At 39.2% G+C, this 15,497-nt stretch overlaps 1 protein-coding gene across 2 annotated transcripts; it reads left to right on the top strand.

Moving 5' to 3' along the window:
* The first annotated feature begins 8,104 nt into the window (after positions 1 to 8,104).
* Positions 8,105 to 15,335, top strand: LOC141791466 (claudin-4-like). 2 transcript variants are annotated; one of them, XM_074671979.1, is made up of 2 exons: positions 8,105 to 8,737; positions 13,976 to 15,335. In XM_074671979.1, the coding sequence occupies exons 1-2, from the start codon at positions 8,105 to 8,107 to the stop codon at positions 14,387 to 14,389; spliced, it is 1,047 nt and encodes a 348-aa protein (XP_074528080.1). In that variant the 3' UTR covers positions 14,390 to 15,335. The 2 variants fall into 2 exon arrangements, with proteins under 2 accessions (XP_074528080.1, XP_074528078.1); XM_074671977.1 differs by having other exon boundaries at positions 8,105 to 8,592; positions 13,744 to 15,335.
* The last annotated feature ends 162 nt before the right edge of the window (positions 15,336 to 15,497 follow it).

The following is a 15,497-nucleotide window of genomic DNA, read 5'->3' on the forward strand; positions in this document are numbered from 1 at the left end:
AATGTTGTTACCAGAGGCTCAGGAGATATGAAGCTGAAGAGACTGTGACGGCTGGAAGTTGAAGGAGGGATGGCTGAGGATGCAGTGTAAAGGGGAAAAAAGCTGTGAAGACTTGGTGGTAACAGAGAGAAGGAGGAAGTTTGCATGTAGCAATGGCATAAATGATGAAGGGGGAGAAAGTGATTCAAAAATGGACACAAGTAACGTGATAAGCTATCAGGATGTGAAGTGGGGCTGTTTTCGGACATGAGATGAGAGAGGAAATGCAACATGATGACAACAGATCAAACTACAGAAAAGTCTTCCTGAGTGAGCCGTCCACATATATGAGTTTCACATTGAATCTTAAGGCAACATGTGACTATATTGAGTTTTAAAGAGTAAATTGAAAAACTTCTTGTTTAGATGTCTTTTTTAGCCCTGAACTACATTGTAACTACTTTTACTTTTATTTCTACAGTTAAAACTTTTAAAAAATGTTTTATTTAATTTCATTTAATTTGATTCTATCTTCATTCATTTATACAATTTATGTTATCGTATCCATCAGATCATATCATATTGCACTTGTTTTATTTCTACTTTTTAATCTTTTATGACTCCTCTTCTCATGTGCTTTATTTATTGACGGTTGTTTTGTCAAGCACTTTGTGCTGCATGTTTGAATGTATGGAAGATTGCTATATAAGCAAAGATGGGTTTGGGTTTGACAGTCAGCCAGTAATAAGTGATGTTCATTATATCAACACCAAAAGGTGTTAATATTTATTCTGATTATCTCTTAAGAGGACCTAACATTGTGCGCAACCAAAATTTAGAGTCATCCAATTTAGACTTTCTAATTTTGTTTAGCAAAACCATTTAATCACATACATCCACTTAGGGATGGGTAAGGGATTTCGCCCACTACGCTGTGCTTGTGAAGGACGCCTGGTGCGCTTAGCCCAGCGTGGCTCTAAATCTCTAGCCAGACTCTTCTCCTCTGTTTTGCCCAAATGGTGGCATGAACTACCTAACTGTATATGATCCACACAGTCTCTTCTACTCATCTGTTCAGGAAACACTTACGCTGACCCTTCTCCTCTTTCCTCAGGGCTAGAATGAGTCAGAAGGTCTAAGACCATTTTTCAGCATTCAGCCTTGATTTTTAATGTTGTTGAAGGTTGAACTATATCATATAAATGGTGGCTACATTTTTCTACATGGGGGAAAAACTGTCTTGCACTTACTGGCAGTACATGCAGCCAAATAACTTGTAACACTTTGTTGCACTAAAGTTTTCCCTTCTGTCTGAATTCGTGCTTATGTTGTATTTTGCTTTGGACAAAAGCATCTGCTAAATGAAACTGTAGAACTTTAGGATGTGGTGGAGCAGTGATCTGAGTTAAGATTAATGAGTTAGTTGCATCACTGTGGTAACTCCCAGTCCGAGCATTTGCTGTTTCCTGTTATAATGCTTATTGACCCTCCTATTAAACTGAAGTTCACTGACACTCAAAGAAAATGGAAATACAGAGAAAAAGATGTTACTTTTAAAAGCAGAGTTTTATTCTGCCAGAGATAAAAATGAAATTGACATGGCATGTAAGGCAAAAAATGAAAAGATCAAGTGAAATAAGGGTAAAGGTTGACTTCGAGCTGTTATGCTCAGTCTGTGTGTCCTGGGAATCACACTAGAGGCTGATTGTAAGAGTGAACATACAAGTATTTGTTCTCCAGACATCAGAGGGAAAGGGCTTGCTCTTGAAATGTATATCAATCCGATGAAGGCAGTGTGGGAAAGAGCAACAAAGAGGGGTCAGTGAAAGTGCAAGCACTATGATGTACTGCAATTTGACAGGCCCAGATTTTACAACCTCTCAATGTTGTAACCCTGTAGACTTAAAAGAAGTTTGAAGGCTCTGAAGTTTGTCTCTTCTGTCTGCTGTTCTCTGCTGTACCCAAAGGGAGGCAGCAGCTCCTCTTCTCAAATCCTCTGTCAGTACTCAGAAAAAGTGAGGGCATTCTGTGGATTACACACTTGTGCCATTATCTGGTTGGAATTTCCCATAAAGCAGGAAGTGCCAGGATAGGATAAGGAAGTGTGGGTGAGAATTATGTCTGTATGGTGCGTTTTTTATTTTTTTTTCAAATACCAGGGGTTAAGTCTCGTGTCATTTAATAAAAGTAGAGATTCTTTTATGTTTGTTTGGTCTGCTCTTGTTTCATACATAGCATATAGGAGCTGCCATGAATGTGTACCATTCCCCTCTTTGCATATATAGCTTTTAACTGCAGCTTGTCAATAAATCTCTAAGCAGTGAAATCCAAGACTCCCCACCGCTTTGTGAGGACTTATTAACTCAAAGGTTCATTGTGGAGCAGTATCAGTCGCTGTTAAAGCTGCCAGATGGAAATCTCTGCTTTCTTTGAAACAGCTTAAAAGAAATTTCAAATAAAAAAATGGATAATTTATCAGCTCCTGACCCTGAAAACCCTTCACAAATATGCTATATATATATATATATATATATATATATATATATATATATATATATATATATATATATATATATACTGGCTTGATGCCTGGGTTGTTTAAACATAGGGTGTCACCGTTTGTCAGGTGCTTTCAGGCCAACAGTTTCAATAACATCATACTGCCACTGACTCATCGTGATAGACAGTTTCAGAGATTGCCAACTTCAGTGTGATCACGTTTCGGTTTCAGGGGCAGTTATCAACACATTTTAACACCAGTCGTGTGTGAAGGTATTCAGATTACAAACTGAGAGTTTGTAATATGTTTGGATCAGTTGAATATTATCCCTTTGTCACCAGTAATGTATAAACCAGGATGAAACTGTTTTTAGTGAACAGAAAAGAGAATGAAAACTTGTTTTATATGTATTGCTAAGCTATGAACAGGCACAAATTAAGTGCTATTTGAAAATGACAAGGTCAAGTTTGCACACTTGTAGACTTTTATACAAGATTAATCCATCATAAAGAATTCATTAAAGAGGGGGAAATATGCTTCCTCATATTCTAAATATGGATATAAATGATCACTCCTGAACACTTATTCCAAATGTATGAAGATTTTCAGAATGCCACATATTCATATTTCATAGAAATCTATGAAGCTGTCTGTAAACTGCTTAAAGCACTCTGTTGTAGAAATATAAAGCACACCATCTTCAGAACATGCTCATAAGACTTCGTGAAACTATGAGATCATCTCATAAGGACTGTTGGTCTGAAAAAAGTTTCCTTAATGCTTCACTACCTACAACAGGCCTCCAGAGGGTTGGCCAGTCAGAGGAAAGGGGGCTTGTGGAGTAAAGAGTCTTAAAGAGATAGCAGCTCAAACAAAGCACGTCAGACTGAGGGGCCGTTTACACGACAACGGCTTTAGGGTGAAACGCAAAAGTTTTGTTGCGTTTCAGCCTCGCGTTTACACGGAAACGGCGTTTCAGCCGATCTAAAATGCAAAGTTTTGAAAACAGCCTCCGGAGTGGGGTTTTTCTGAAACACTCCCGACACCATTGCCATGTAAACGGTAAAAGCCGGCGTTTTCAGTGGAAACGCTGACATCACAGTCTGCCTTGCGCACACGCTTACAACAGGACAACAGTACCGTTGTTACGATCGTCACGAACTACCGTGTTGTGCTTGTGCTACTCAATATGCTGTATCTGCTGACTGTCTTTCAACAAAATCTGCATCTTTTGCTCCACTTTTTAACTTAGTATTCCTTAATACACCAGATGACCGGCTCAACTCTACTTCAGTGGAGATCCCACAAAAGCGGCTTCTGGACAAGACAGTTATAGCACCACCTATAGGTTTGGGATGCTCACTACAGCGTTTTCAGTCCATCAGTGTAGGACTGAAAACGCTGATGGACGCAGATTTTTTTCACTGAGTTTTCACTGCGTTTTAGCGTTTTCAGGTGAAACGTTGTCGTGTTAACAGGGCCTCAGGCTGTATTAAGGTTTTTCTACAACACCAGTGTGGGACAGGGATTTCTTCTGAGCTGTAAACATGTAAAGCTACTACAGGGGGTACCAGAAAAACAATGCATACCCCCCAAAAAAGCACAATACACCTTTTTAAGTGCTTTAAAAGCTTTTAACAAAGAAGGTAGCATCCAAATCCAACAGGCTTCACTGAAACTTGACCTGTTCACATCAGTTCACAATCTAATGAAACCTGCTAATTTTCAGCACTACACTTGATTCAGATATCAACAGCTCTACTAGATAAACAGTATCAGTTTTTCCCTCCTGGTAGGATAGTTTTAAGATCATTCCCTCTTATATGTTGTGGACCCCAGGTAGAGTAGCTGCTGCTTTGGTAGCAGCTAACAGGGATCTGATGAAATAAAGAAATAAGGAAAGAAAATATGTAGGTCAGAGCCGTCAGTCTGTTGGCAGTATAAAGCACATACACTATCTGGATTGATCTTGGCAGCTTTCCAAATAGATAAACCTGTTAATACAGCGTATCTTCTGAGGACCATGTGCTCACAACTACACGGTTTTGGAGGGAGACCATTTGTGTGTTTTCTCCACAGATAGGGTAGAGAAAGAGCTCCCACTTTAACAAATTTGCACTTGATAAAGGAACAGGGAAATGAATAATCCCTCTCCTGACTGAAACTCATTCACCAATGAAGCAAAAGGGCAACACAATGAAACCCTTAAAACTTGGAAGACTTTTTTCTTTTAGTCAATATGAGTGAATCTTATTCCACTCACGCACGCTCACCCACTTTTTCCTGCTGTCGGTGTCTCGGCTGATTATTGTTTGATTTGCAGTTTCATTCATAACCTTATCATCCAATAGCACAATGGCACTCCCTCACTGTCAGCCAATCACTTCCATGCTCCCTGTTCAAATTTGACTCTTTCTCTGCCTTTAACTCCTTCATACTGAAAGTATGCGTGCACTCTACCTCCTGTTGGAAACTAGGTGTTTTTTCCTCACCTTGTAAAAACTTAATTAATAATTTATCAACTTCCCACACTTGTCATTATCACACATAATCACCAGGGTACTTTAGATAAACACAATTAAGTCCTACACAGGGTACACTTTAAAAACATCTGACCCCCTGTTTTTACCTTAAATTCACCTTGTTTTCTGGCGTTCTTTGATGATGATAAGAGATGACGAAGAACGACAGTTCTCAATTGATACTGAGATTTATTGATTACAAATGAGCCTAGAATTTCCAGCAGATCTGGGTTCAGTTACCTTTCCCTGTCATCAGACAAATGCTGGGGTAAAAGAACCCCCTATCTCGTTCCTCGAACCCTTTTATCATTCTTTTCAACTCCTCCTAGTTTAGACATGTCATTTCCCTTGTCTGAGTCTTCTGGTGCGCGTCACATCACCACCTCTGTGCTTGTTCACGTTGTTGTTCTCTTTGGGCGCAGCACAACCATAGATTTCCTAGAAGAGAGTTACACATACAGACACTTGCAGACGCATACACTCATGGCCTTTGTAAAAACAGACCTTTAACTTCTTCCCTTCTATCTGTTTTTCTCAAAACCACAGTTTCACTGATGCAGTTAAACTTCCTGTTTTTATCCCTTACTCTTGCAGATTATAAAAAACACTGTTCCAAATCTCAGTCTTCCTTATTTTAAAACTGAAAACACATCATTTATATGAAAAACACACAATCATACAAGAATACTTCTTTGTCACAGCTCAAAGCTAAATTCCTCATATTATGACTTTTATTTCATTTTAGTTCTGGGGGATCTGTAGCCTCTCAGGAGCTTAAAACCATCTGTGAAGAAACCTGTTAATTTATGACCACACATGAGCACATTTTGATAATATTTTAGCAAAGCACATATACACAAGTTAGATATTCTAACACACCTTAACATTGCAGCTTGGTGTTTGTAGAATCATCATTCTCCATTTGTCATGTCCTGGCATGTCACCACACAGGGGGTATCCCTGCTGCTGCTCAGATCAGACATCCTTCCCCCATACAGTCCACGCACTAAACAAGTCACATTATTTCATAATCTCCTGGCTGAGTAAACACTTGAATGGTTAGCTTCACATCTGTTCCACACAACAGAGCCTGACAGTGGTCATTACCTCACGCTAGGCTGTGATTGGCAGCTTTGATCCTTGATACAATTTCTATGTGCTAATCTAAAGTTATACAATAAAAAAAATATGGCTCAAAACTTCTTGATCTGTTTTCTCGTGCATTTTTTTTTAAATAATGGGATCAAAGACTCATTTTATGGTCATTATCAGGGGCAAATTCCACTGTTAGTAGACAAGGCAGCAGACGTGTTGCTCATGTGTGATCCTTCATGTTAAGTAAAGCGGCTATCCTTCACTAGATAGGCAGAAAGTGTAAAAAGGATCAAAATGTTGTAAGATTTAAGAGAAGACTTTTCATATGTAGAAGATAATGGCTTGAACCTTTGCTGTGGGTTTAAAAAAAATCAGTTTCCCAAAACAATTATTATGACTGAAAAACTTTGAGTTTCATTCATCTGTTAAATGTCAGATTAAAACAACAAATTCTGATAATGTTGACACTTCACAATAGTTTAAATTAGTAGTATATTGGTTCTTTCCTTCCTAAATGTTAAGATAACTGCAATAAATTGCCTTTTATCTTATCGCAGTTATTAGGTCAGCTCTTCTCTCAGAACGTGCTTGTGTGATAGTGGATACACGTATACAGGATACAAGAAGAGTGATAGTGGTGCTGCAGGGATCATTTTGGCAGTCAGACCTTGTTTTGAAAGATAAACCAGTATCTGTGTCACTTTTATTGGCTCCGCAAGGGTCAACCAAAACTGACAACATGAGTTTAAGGAAGTAGCACTGAGCAGTGCTGCTTTCAGTTTGATCATTTGTGTTCCCAAAACCTGGCATAAAAGTGAACTCTCTGAACTTGATAACACTTTTTTTGTCCATAATCCTTAAAAACACAACTATGGGAGGCAAACTCACTCTGAGTGGAATGCACTTTTGTTACAAGACACAAGAAAACTCCAGTTAAATGAGCCAACTCTCCATAAATGTTAATTCTCTATCTTAGTGTTACTCCACAGCTGAAAATAGTCCCATTCCCAGCAATTTTAATCATGTTTGGTAAAAAAATTTGAATGCCAGTGGGTTTGAGGAAATTTTAAAGCATTCAGCTTTGGTCTTTGTGAATGGCTTGTGTTTCTTGCTATTCCTTGTGTTTTCCATCATCTTCATATAATCCATCTTTGTGTGCTACCAAACATGAACACAAAGTTGTGTACTCATTTCTTAGTGGCAGAGAAGGCACAGTAGGCCCACAGAAGCCATGGATACCTGTCCATAAAATATATTCATTGAGTCTCTAGTTTTTCATTAACTCACATTTTACTGTTGGATTAAACATAAACTGTGTGACCAAGTGGAGATGGGACAGGTTTCTGCTATAAAAAGTGTAACATCATTTCACAGCCCTGGCTGTTAACGCACAAAGAGCAAACAGTTTTGATTTATTTAATATCAGACGAAGTTTCTCTTTTTCTCTTCCATTGATTCCCTCAAACCCAGAAGCTACATGCACACACTCACACATACATCTGTTAGAGTACATGTTTTTATGAAAGTCACTGTCTCATGTGGTCACCTATCAACCACATAACAAGCTCTGCCTTGGCCACTCATTACCTCCTGACAGCAATAAAGCCAACACACCCAGAGCTACCATGGGCGAAAGGTCAAACCATAAAAATACTCTTCGTTTGAAAAGCATACAAAAGAGCATCAACACACCCAGGTGGTAAATGAGGCCAGAGCCCAGCACTCACCTGATTGGCTTGATTTGGATAGTGATGTCATCACTCGGGAAAGGGGTGACCACTTAGTAATAAAACATTGCACAGATAAGGGTCATCAACTCCTTAACAGCAGCAGCAGAGGAGCAGAACAACAGCATCCGAAAGAGCACGCACACAAAGGAGAGACTCTTTAAAAATCGACAAATTGAAACTTCGGGATTCAGACTTTTCTTTCTCTGGAAATTTAAAAGGATTTAAAAAGAAATCAAACAGAGAAACAACAAGAGTTTTTGGGCCTTTTTCAGCTCACAATGGTCTCTTTAGCACTTGAACTTGTCGGAGTCACTTTGGCGGTGCTTGGCTGGGCACTGGCGGTGACCAGCTGTGCACTGCCGATGTGGAGGGTCTCTGCTTATATCGGCGCCAACATTGTGACAGCTCAGGAGTACTGGGAGGGTCTGTGGATGAGCTGTGTCTTCCAGAGCACAGGCCAGATGCAGTGTAAAGTCTATGACTCCATGCTGGCTTTACCCCCGGACCTCCAGGCTGCCAGGGCACTCACAGTCGTTGCCATCATCCTTGGGTTGATCGCACTACTCATCGCAATGGTAGGAGCAAAGTGCACCAACTGTATCGAGGAAGAGGGGGCCAAAGCCAGGGCGATGGCTTCCTCAGGTGGGGCGTTCATAACAGCAGCTCTGGCTCAGCTGGTGCCTGTCTCCTGGTCGGCACACACCATCGTCATTGAGTTTTACAGTCCGATCATCCCCACTGGTCAGAAGATGGAGATTGGGCCGGCGTTGTACCTTGGCTGGGCTGCTGCAGCTCTGCTGGTGATCGGTGGGTCCATCCTGTGCTGCAGCTGCCCGCCACGCGATGAGAAACCAATGCGGTACAGCCTGCACCCTCAAAGCCGAGTGGCATACTCAGCCGCACCAAGATCTGTCGCTCAGAGCTCCTACAACAGGAGGGACTATGTGTGAAGGGACAGGCCCTGTAACCTGCTATCTCATGTGCACAGAGAGGTAGCTAAATAATAATCACAATGCACCCAGCTGTCCACACGAAAAATTAAAAAGAGACTATTCAGAAGCTCTGTTGAGGTGTTTGATGAAAATAACCATCATTTTACCACCACTGGTCTAAAGAGGGTGTAAAAAGATTCAACAAGATCCGACCACATGTGGAGACGGAACTTTTAAAATCTGCTTTTGGTCGGTTCAGCGGGGAGACCTAATTCTGTAAATATTTATTGTTTGTTCAAGTTTGTGACAATCAGTGCTGTGACGATCATGTACAAAATGGGTGTCATTATTACAACAAAGCAAACAAAGACACTGCTGTGACTGTCCTTGTTTGTTCTGTATGTTTTTTTCTCACAGTTATACAAAGAGTCACAGATGTGAAATAATACAGCCAAGCTTACAATATGCACTGAAGCAAGGCCAACATGGCAGAATGGACTATAAAACAAAGTTTCTGGAAAGTGATGTATAGAGTTTTTGTTGTTTTGTTGTTATCACATCTCTTGTGCATTATATTGCCATGTTTGCATTTTCTATACACATGGATGTTTTTTCTATTTTGTGCATTAATAATAAACATGTTATTTTTTTGAAAACCAAAAGAAAAGTCTGAGTTTTATTCAAAAGTTGGATTCAGACTTCATATGTAAAAATAAGTCAGGATGTCATCGGGTGATTGAGAAAGTAAAAAAAATACGGGGGGAGGAGAGTTTTTTTAAGCAAACTTTTGCTTGATATAAAAAAGAAGGCATAGAAATTGCAATCAAAGTTGCACAAGACCCAAAGACTAACAATGGTTTTGTCTGCTTTTGTTGTTTCCTCCTTGAGTTTTTTGGACCTTTGCCCCTGTTTTATAACAGCATAGACAAAAGGAACTGAAGAAGTCTGAGAGATCATGGCACCTTCTGCGCACATGTCAGAGGTTGTAGACGTTAAACAGCAATTTGAGGTGAGGTTTGAGCTGTCTGGGGACTGAACTTGAACACTGAACCACAGATACCTTTTTCCTTTTGCTGTTTTGAATAGTCAAATAAACCTCGGAGTGTCAACAGCAGTGCCCAGGTGCAGTAAAGCAGCCGGTTAATTCTGCACCAGGAAGAGTGGTGCACATGACCTATTTCTGTCTCTGTCAATACAAAGGAACCTCACTAAATAGTCATATCCAGTGGTGGAAAAACTAGTTTTACTTGAGCTAGAAAAGCAATAAGACAGTTCAAAAACACTCTTTTAGATTGTGGATATGTCATTGAAAAATATGAACAAGAAATATTAAAATGAAGCAGTAAAGACAAAATTCACATTGCGTGGTTTAGTTTCGTAACAATTACTCATGGTATGTGAAGTTGCTCTCTCATCAAAAAGTTGATGTTATAATACAGCATATTTTTTTAGTGTATTTAATGGATCCGCTGCAGTCAAGGGTATAATAGTTAACTAAAACGAAACTAAAAACAAAAACTAAAATTTAAAATACATTGCAGTTAACTCAAACTAATAAAAACTAGAAAACAAAAACGATAAGTAAACTAAAACTGTATCTTGTGTTAACAAAACTGACTGAAACTAACCAAAATTAAAGACAAAATGTCCTTATTTATTGTTTCTGACAATATTAATAGTCTTTAGGATTTAAATAATCCGACACATTTCCCAACCAATTTTATGACAGTTTTCAGCAGTTGTCAGTGTCGTACACCATCATAGCGACGTACTGGGACGTGCTTGCTTACTGCACTGACTGGCTGTGCGCTGTGCTGCGATAAAACGTAGTGGAGCAATGAATCAAAGCATCTGTAATAGTTTAATTGCATGTGAGTCTGACTTTATTGTTACAGAGTCCAAGTTTCTAATTATTTAAGCTCATATTGTATTGTTTTAGATAATTTATGTTTATATTATTTTATGTAATTTATGTTAACATTATTTTTTTTTATAATTTATGTTTATGTTGTTTTTATGTAATTCATGTTAAAATTGTTTTTATATAATTTATGTTTATATTTTTTATATTAAGTTTATATTATTTTCTTGTGTTTAAGGCAGCAGCCAACAGTTTACTATCAGCATTGACTGAGCAGTGAGCACTATGTTGGACTTGAAAATAAACAGTATTACAAAATATTTACTTTGACCTTTTTGAATCCTGCACCTGGTTAATAGAGTATGAAAAACTAAAACTAAACTGAAACTAAACTAAAACTAAACTAAAACTAAGCCTTGTTGCAAAAATCGAAACTAAATAAAAACTAGAATGCCCGCTCTAAAACTAATTAAAACTAAACTGCAACAGAAAAACAATGTCAAAACTAACTAAAACTAAACTATAATGAGAAAAAACAATGTCAAAACTAACTAAAACTAAATAATAACTAAATAATGACAAATAAAAAACTATTATAACCTTGGCTGCAACATTTATCCTAATCTGAAAAGAAAATATGGCTATGACTAAAAAAAGTGAAATGAGGTCATTTCTTTGTCATGAATTGTGGTACAATTTGAAAATCAGATCAATGGAAAGCCAAACTGCTGCCCTAAAACTGCACTGTAAAACTACAACATTAGCTGTTGTAGGTTTTGTATGTAAAGGCTATAAGAGTAAGAAACATTATCTAATTTATCAGCCGAAGTTCAACTTGTGAACTGGACTGCACTTGTTTTTGGTCAAGCAGCTGGTTAACCACGGTGTCACTGATACAGAGAGCCTGCAGGTCAAGGCAGTTATCTCCACAGTGATGCATTAACTGACGTTGTTACATAAACACAAGTAACTCACAAAGATGCTCATGATTAACGATAAACAAGGCCTACACTCTCTGTTTTGTTAACACATTGTTTTTTGTATCTTTGAGGACTATTTTGGGTCCTACACTAAAAAAGGGAGGACGTTTATGATGCTATCAATGTGTGTGTGTAAACCAGCAACATGAAATCAGCCTGATGTTGAAACCTGCGCTTTATAAGCAGTTTGGATTTACATTTCAAGATATCTTAGATAGCATTATTACTACTAAACTTTAATGTTATAACATAAAGGGGAGCAATGGATTTCATTGTCTTCCACCTTAAAGTAAGTAATTTTAGTTCTTTGTCCAAACACAGACAAAAAGTATATCCTGTTTCAGAGCTTCAATGGGCTCCTTACTTGTTTTTAGACTGATCTAAAATGAAATGATACATCAATCCATGCAGCGGCACATAGTCAAATGAATGTAGGATGATAAGCAAGTGTCATAACAATACAACCAATAACCTAAACAAATACTTTCTAATTAGATTGATTTAAAACATCAGTTTTATGGCGCAGTATTTGTAGAAAATGTATCTGTTATTTTCAGCATTGCTGAAATGATGACTCCTGATGTACTGCCATTATGAGAAAGGTTTATTATTGACATGCACAGAGCAATTGACTGGTCGATCAATCCATGCTGATTTCCTTAATTTTGGGGGATCGGTTATCGGTGATTGGTGATAAGCCCATCCTTACACATAAAATATATACCTCCAGGAAGATCTAACAGCCAGCCATTGTTGCTTTTTACTCTAAGACCTAAACCTCAGGACAGTTTATTGGTTGTTTATACAAACATAAAGATTTTATTGTTTCACAGGTATTTTTCAATGATTTTCAATAAAATAAGATTGGAACATTGAAGGTATATGCTGTCAGTTATAAAGAATAAAAGTAAAAATCTGTATCGGCAGGTCAGGCTTTTTAAAGATCAGTGATCAGCAAGAAAATTGTGATCATGGCACCCCTAGTTTCTTAACTCAGTTTACTTCTCCATTGTTACTAAAATAAGTACATGCTTGTATCTTTAAACAAAACATTGTTATGTTATTCTTCTAACATCTGTCTTTCACAAAATGGAAATACTACATTTACTTTAGAATTAAAAAAAACTTCAATGAAACTTAGGTTAAATAACCTTTAACAAGGGTTAATACAAGACTACCTGTTTTTAACAGAGTACATTTAACCAGGAAGTGTTGGTAGGAGCACAGAGTTAAACCGATACTGAGAAGATCCCACTGTCTGTATGCTTAAGGTGTTAGGGAACCAGCCTTTTGTTTTTTCTATTTGCTTTTATTTGCTCTAGGTGCAGTTCCTCTGGTTCCCAGCCGAGCTTCTTTGGTTGTTATCCTTGGACAGAATCCTGAATGTTTGAAAAATCCAACTGATTGAAACCAGGAAGTGAAAAAGATCCTCTTGTCTACTTATTATGGTCTCTTTGTGTGGGGTGGTGTGTTTGTGGGGGGGCAGTGGTTCTCTGCTTACTCGCTACAAGCTTTTTACGTAGCTGGAGGCTACAGCTTCCTCTCAGCCTGTCACTGTGGTTGGCAGCTGCTTTTCAGAGCTATTATTCAGCATTATGTTTGAGGAACATGCTTGTTTTAAAATTCTCTGTATTTCAAGCGTAACTTCTCTTCCCCTCGACAGAGGATCTGATCAGACTTGATTAAACACTTAAATCATCCTGCTTTGTGGAAAGACTTAACATTTCTTGGAAAAGGTGATAACTCACATGATGTAGACTAAATCAGGGGAAAACAGGTGAGCAACCAACCCCCAACCACCAAACATACACGACCACACCTTCCTCCATTACATCGCTCCACACCCGCCCTGCCTCCAGCTCCCCTCCTCCACTGTGTGCACACAGTTGGTTGTAGGTTTTTGTGACTGGAGACAGCCTCCTGTTGACATCACCACCTGGGGACTCCTCCTTGCTCCCCTGAGGTATAAAGGATCTCTTGTTTCCGTGGTAGCATCTCATAGCTACATCACGCCCTTGTGCAGGTGCTCACACTTTGAGGACCAACAAAGCCACAGACTCTTCACCGCGCTCTGAAGGGTTTTGTTTGTAGGAAAATCAGCAGACTGTGTTTGAGTTGTGTTTTGTCACCGCACCAACAGCCAGCATGTCAATGGGCATGGAGATTGTGGGCATTGCCCTTGGCGTCCTTGGATTCATCATCGCCATTGTGACCTGTGCCCTTCCAATGTGGAAGGTGACAGCCTTCATCGGGGCCAACATCATCACTGCTCAGACCATCTGGGAGGGTTTATGGATGAACTGTGTCACCCAGAGCACAGGCCAGATGCAGTGTAAGGTCTATGATTCTTTGCTTGCCTTGCCTCAAGAGCTGCAGGCCTCCAGAGCCATGATGATCATCGCCATCATTCTGGGCGTGCTGGGGGTCATGATCTCCATTGTCGGAGCCAAGTGCACCAACTGCATCGAAGATGAGCCATCCAAAGCCAAGGTGATGATCATCGCTGGGATCTTCTTCCTCCTCGCTGGACTTTTGGTTCTCATTCCTGTCTCCTGGACCGCCAGCGTTGTTATCAGGGATTTCTATAACCCCATCCTGACCAATCCACAGAGGAGGGAGCTTGGGGCATCGCTCTATATCGGCTGGGGAGCGGCTGCCTTGCTCTTGATCGGTGGGGCGATGCTGTGCAGCAGCTGTCCTCCAAAAGAAGAAAAGTACAAACCGCCTCGTATGGCCTACTCTGCCCCACGCACCGCCAGTGGAGGGTATGACAGGAAAGACTATGTTTGATAGTACAAAGTTTTGATTGAAAAATATGTCACTGTGTGTCGCAAACTATTCAATTTTTGATGTCTGAAAATTACAGGGTGAACCCCTCATAAAGACTCCGTGATGAAGTTGTTTGTACAGAAATGTACCTTTTTTATGCTTTACTTTGGCTGGTGTGCTATTTACATGGCTTTCTCTGTGCCTTTCCTCTACCTGTATCATCCAGCTGTTGCGCCTTTGGAGCACATTGTGCTGTAAAACATAAAACAACTATTTTGTAAGGTCTCTTAATGTATTGTATTTATACTAACAGCTCATGTGAAACACCTGCTTCCTGTATGTGTGGGTGTAATACTCTCACATTAACTGTTAGCCTGCTGGTGTCGCATTTCGCTGAAACTTTCAGTTAAAACGCTGTGTGTCATTTCCCTGACAATACAAGGAAGAGGCCGCTCTCGTTTTACATGGATTTGCTTGGGTGATTGTTCAGTGCATGTGTGTGTGTGTTTGTGTGGTGTGTGTGTGTCTGTGTGTTTGTGTGTATGTGTGTTTTGCATGTAATATTTGCTTAGGAGAGTTTCTGCTGAGACTGAAACTAAAGATGGACCCGTGATACAGCCTGAGGTAATTGCTTTATCCTCCTGGGAGTTTCACACTTTGAGAACATGGATGAGAGTGTTTCTGTTGGCGCACTATATTTTGCTTTTTTGTGTCTTCATCTGTACGTTTATTTTAGATTTCTGTAATAAAAGTGTTTCTGCTGTGTATTTTGAACATATTTCACTTAATGTCTGTGTTTTAAATGCATTTGTTTTGTGTTTACGTTTTTAAACACTTTTGTCTTTTGTATGCATCAGAAGCAACAGCCTGTACAGCCCTTGTGTGTCAAACAAACAGTGAGTGTATGTGTGTATACTGTACATGTGTGTGTATGTGTGTGTATGTGTACGTGTGTGTGTGTGACAGCCTGAGGGACAACAGCTGTTGAAGGATGTTTGTTTCTAGGTCAACTGGTTGTGTATTGTGCATATAATTGAAATATAACTGTAATTTATTTACGTTTTACCTAAACTTTTATGTTCTGAATAAACATTGTGGTAACTTTAGCATCGCTTTGTCACTGCAGTAA

Source organism: Halichoeres trimaculatus, unplaced genomic scaffold, assembly GCF_033239565.1.
Source record: "Halichoeres trimaculatus isolate MK-OKI-2021-1 unplaced genomic scaffold, fHalTri1.1 fHalTri1_scaffold_6, whole genome shotgun sequence".
NCBI lineage: Eukaryota > Metazoa > Chordata > Actinopteri > Labriformes > Labridae > Halichoeres > Halichoeres trimaculatus.

Bases quoted from the DNA above. Each gene is read 5' to 3' on its own strand.
- LOC141791466 (XM_074671977.1), top strand. From the start codon at position 8,105: ATGGTCTCTTTAGCACTTGAACTTGTCGGAGTCACTTTGGCGGTGCTT. The intron at 8,593-13,743 runs GTTGTACCTTGG...ACCAACAGCCAG, and splicing joins AAGATGGAGATTGGGCCGGC to CATGTCAATGGGCATGGAGA.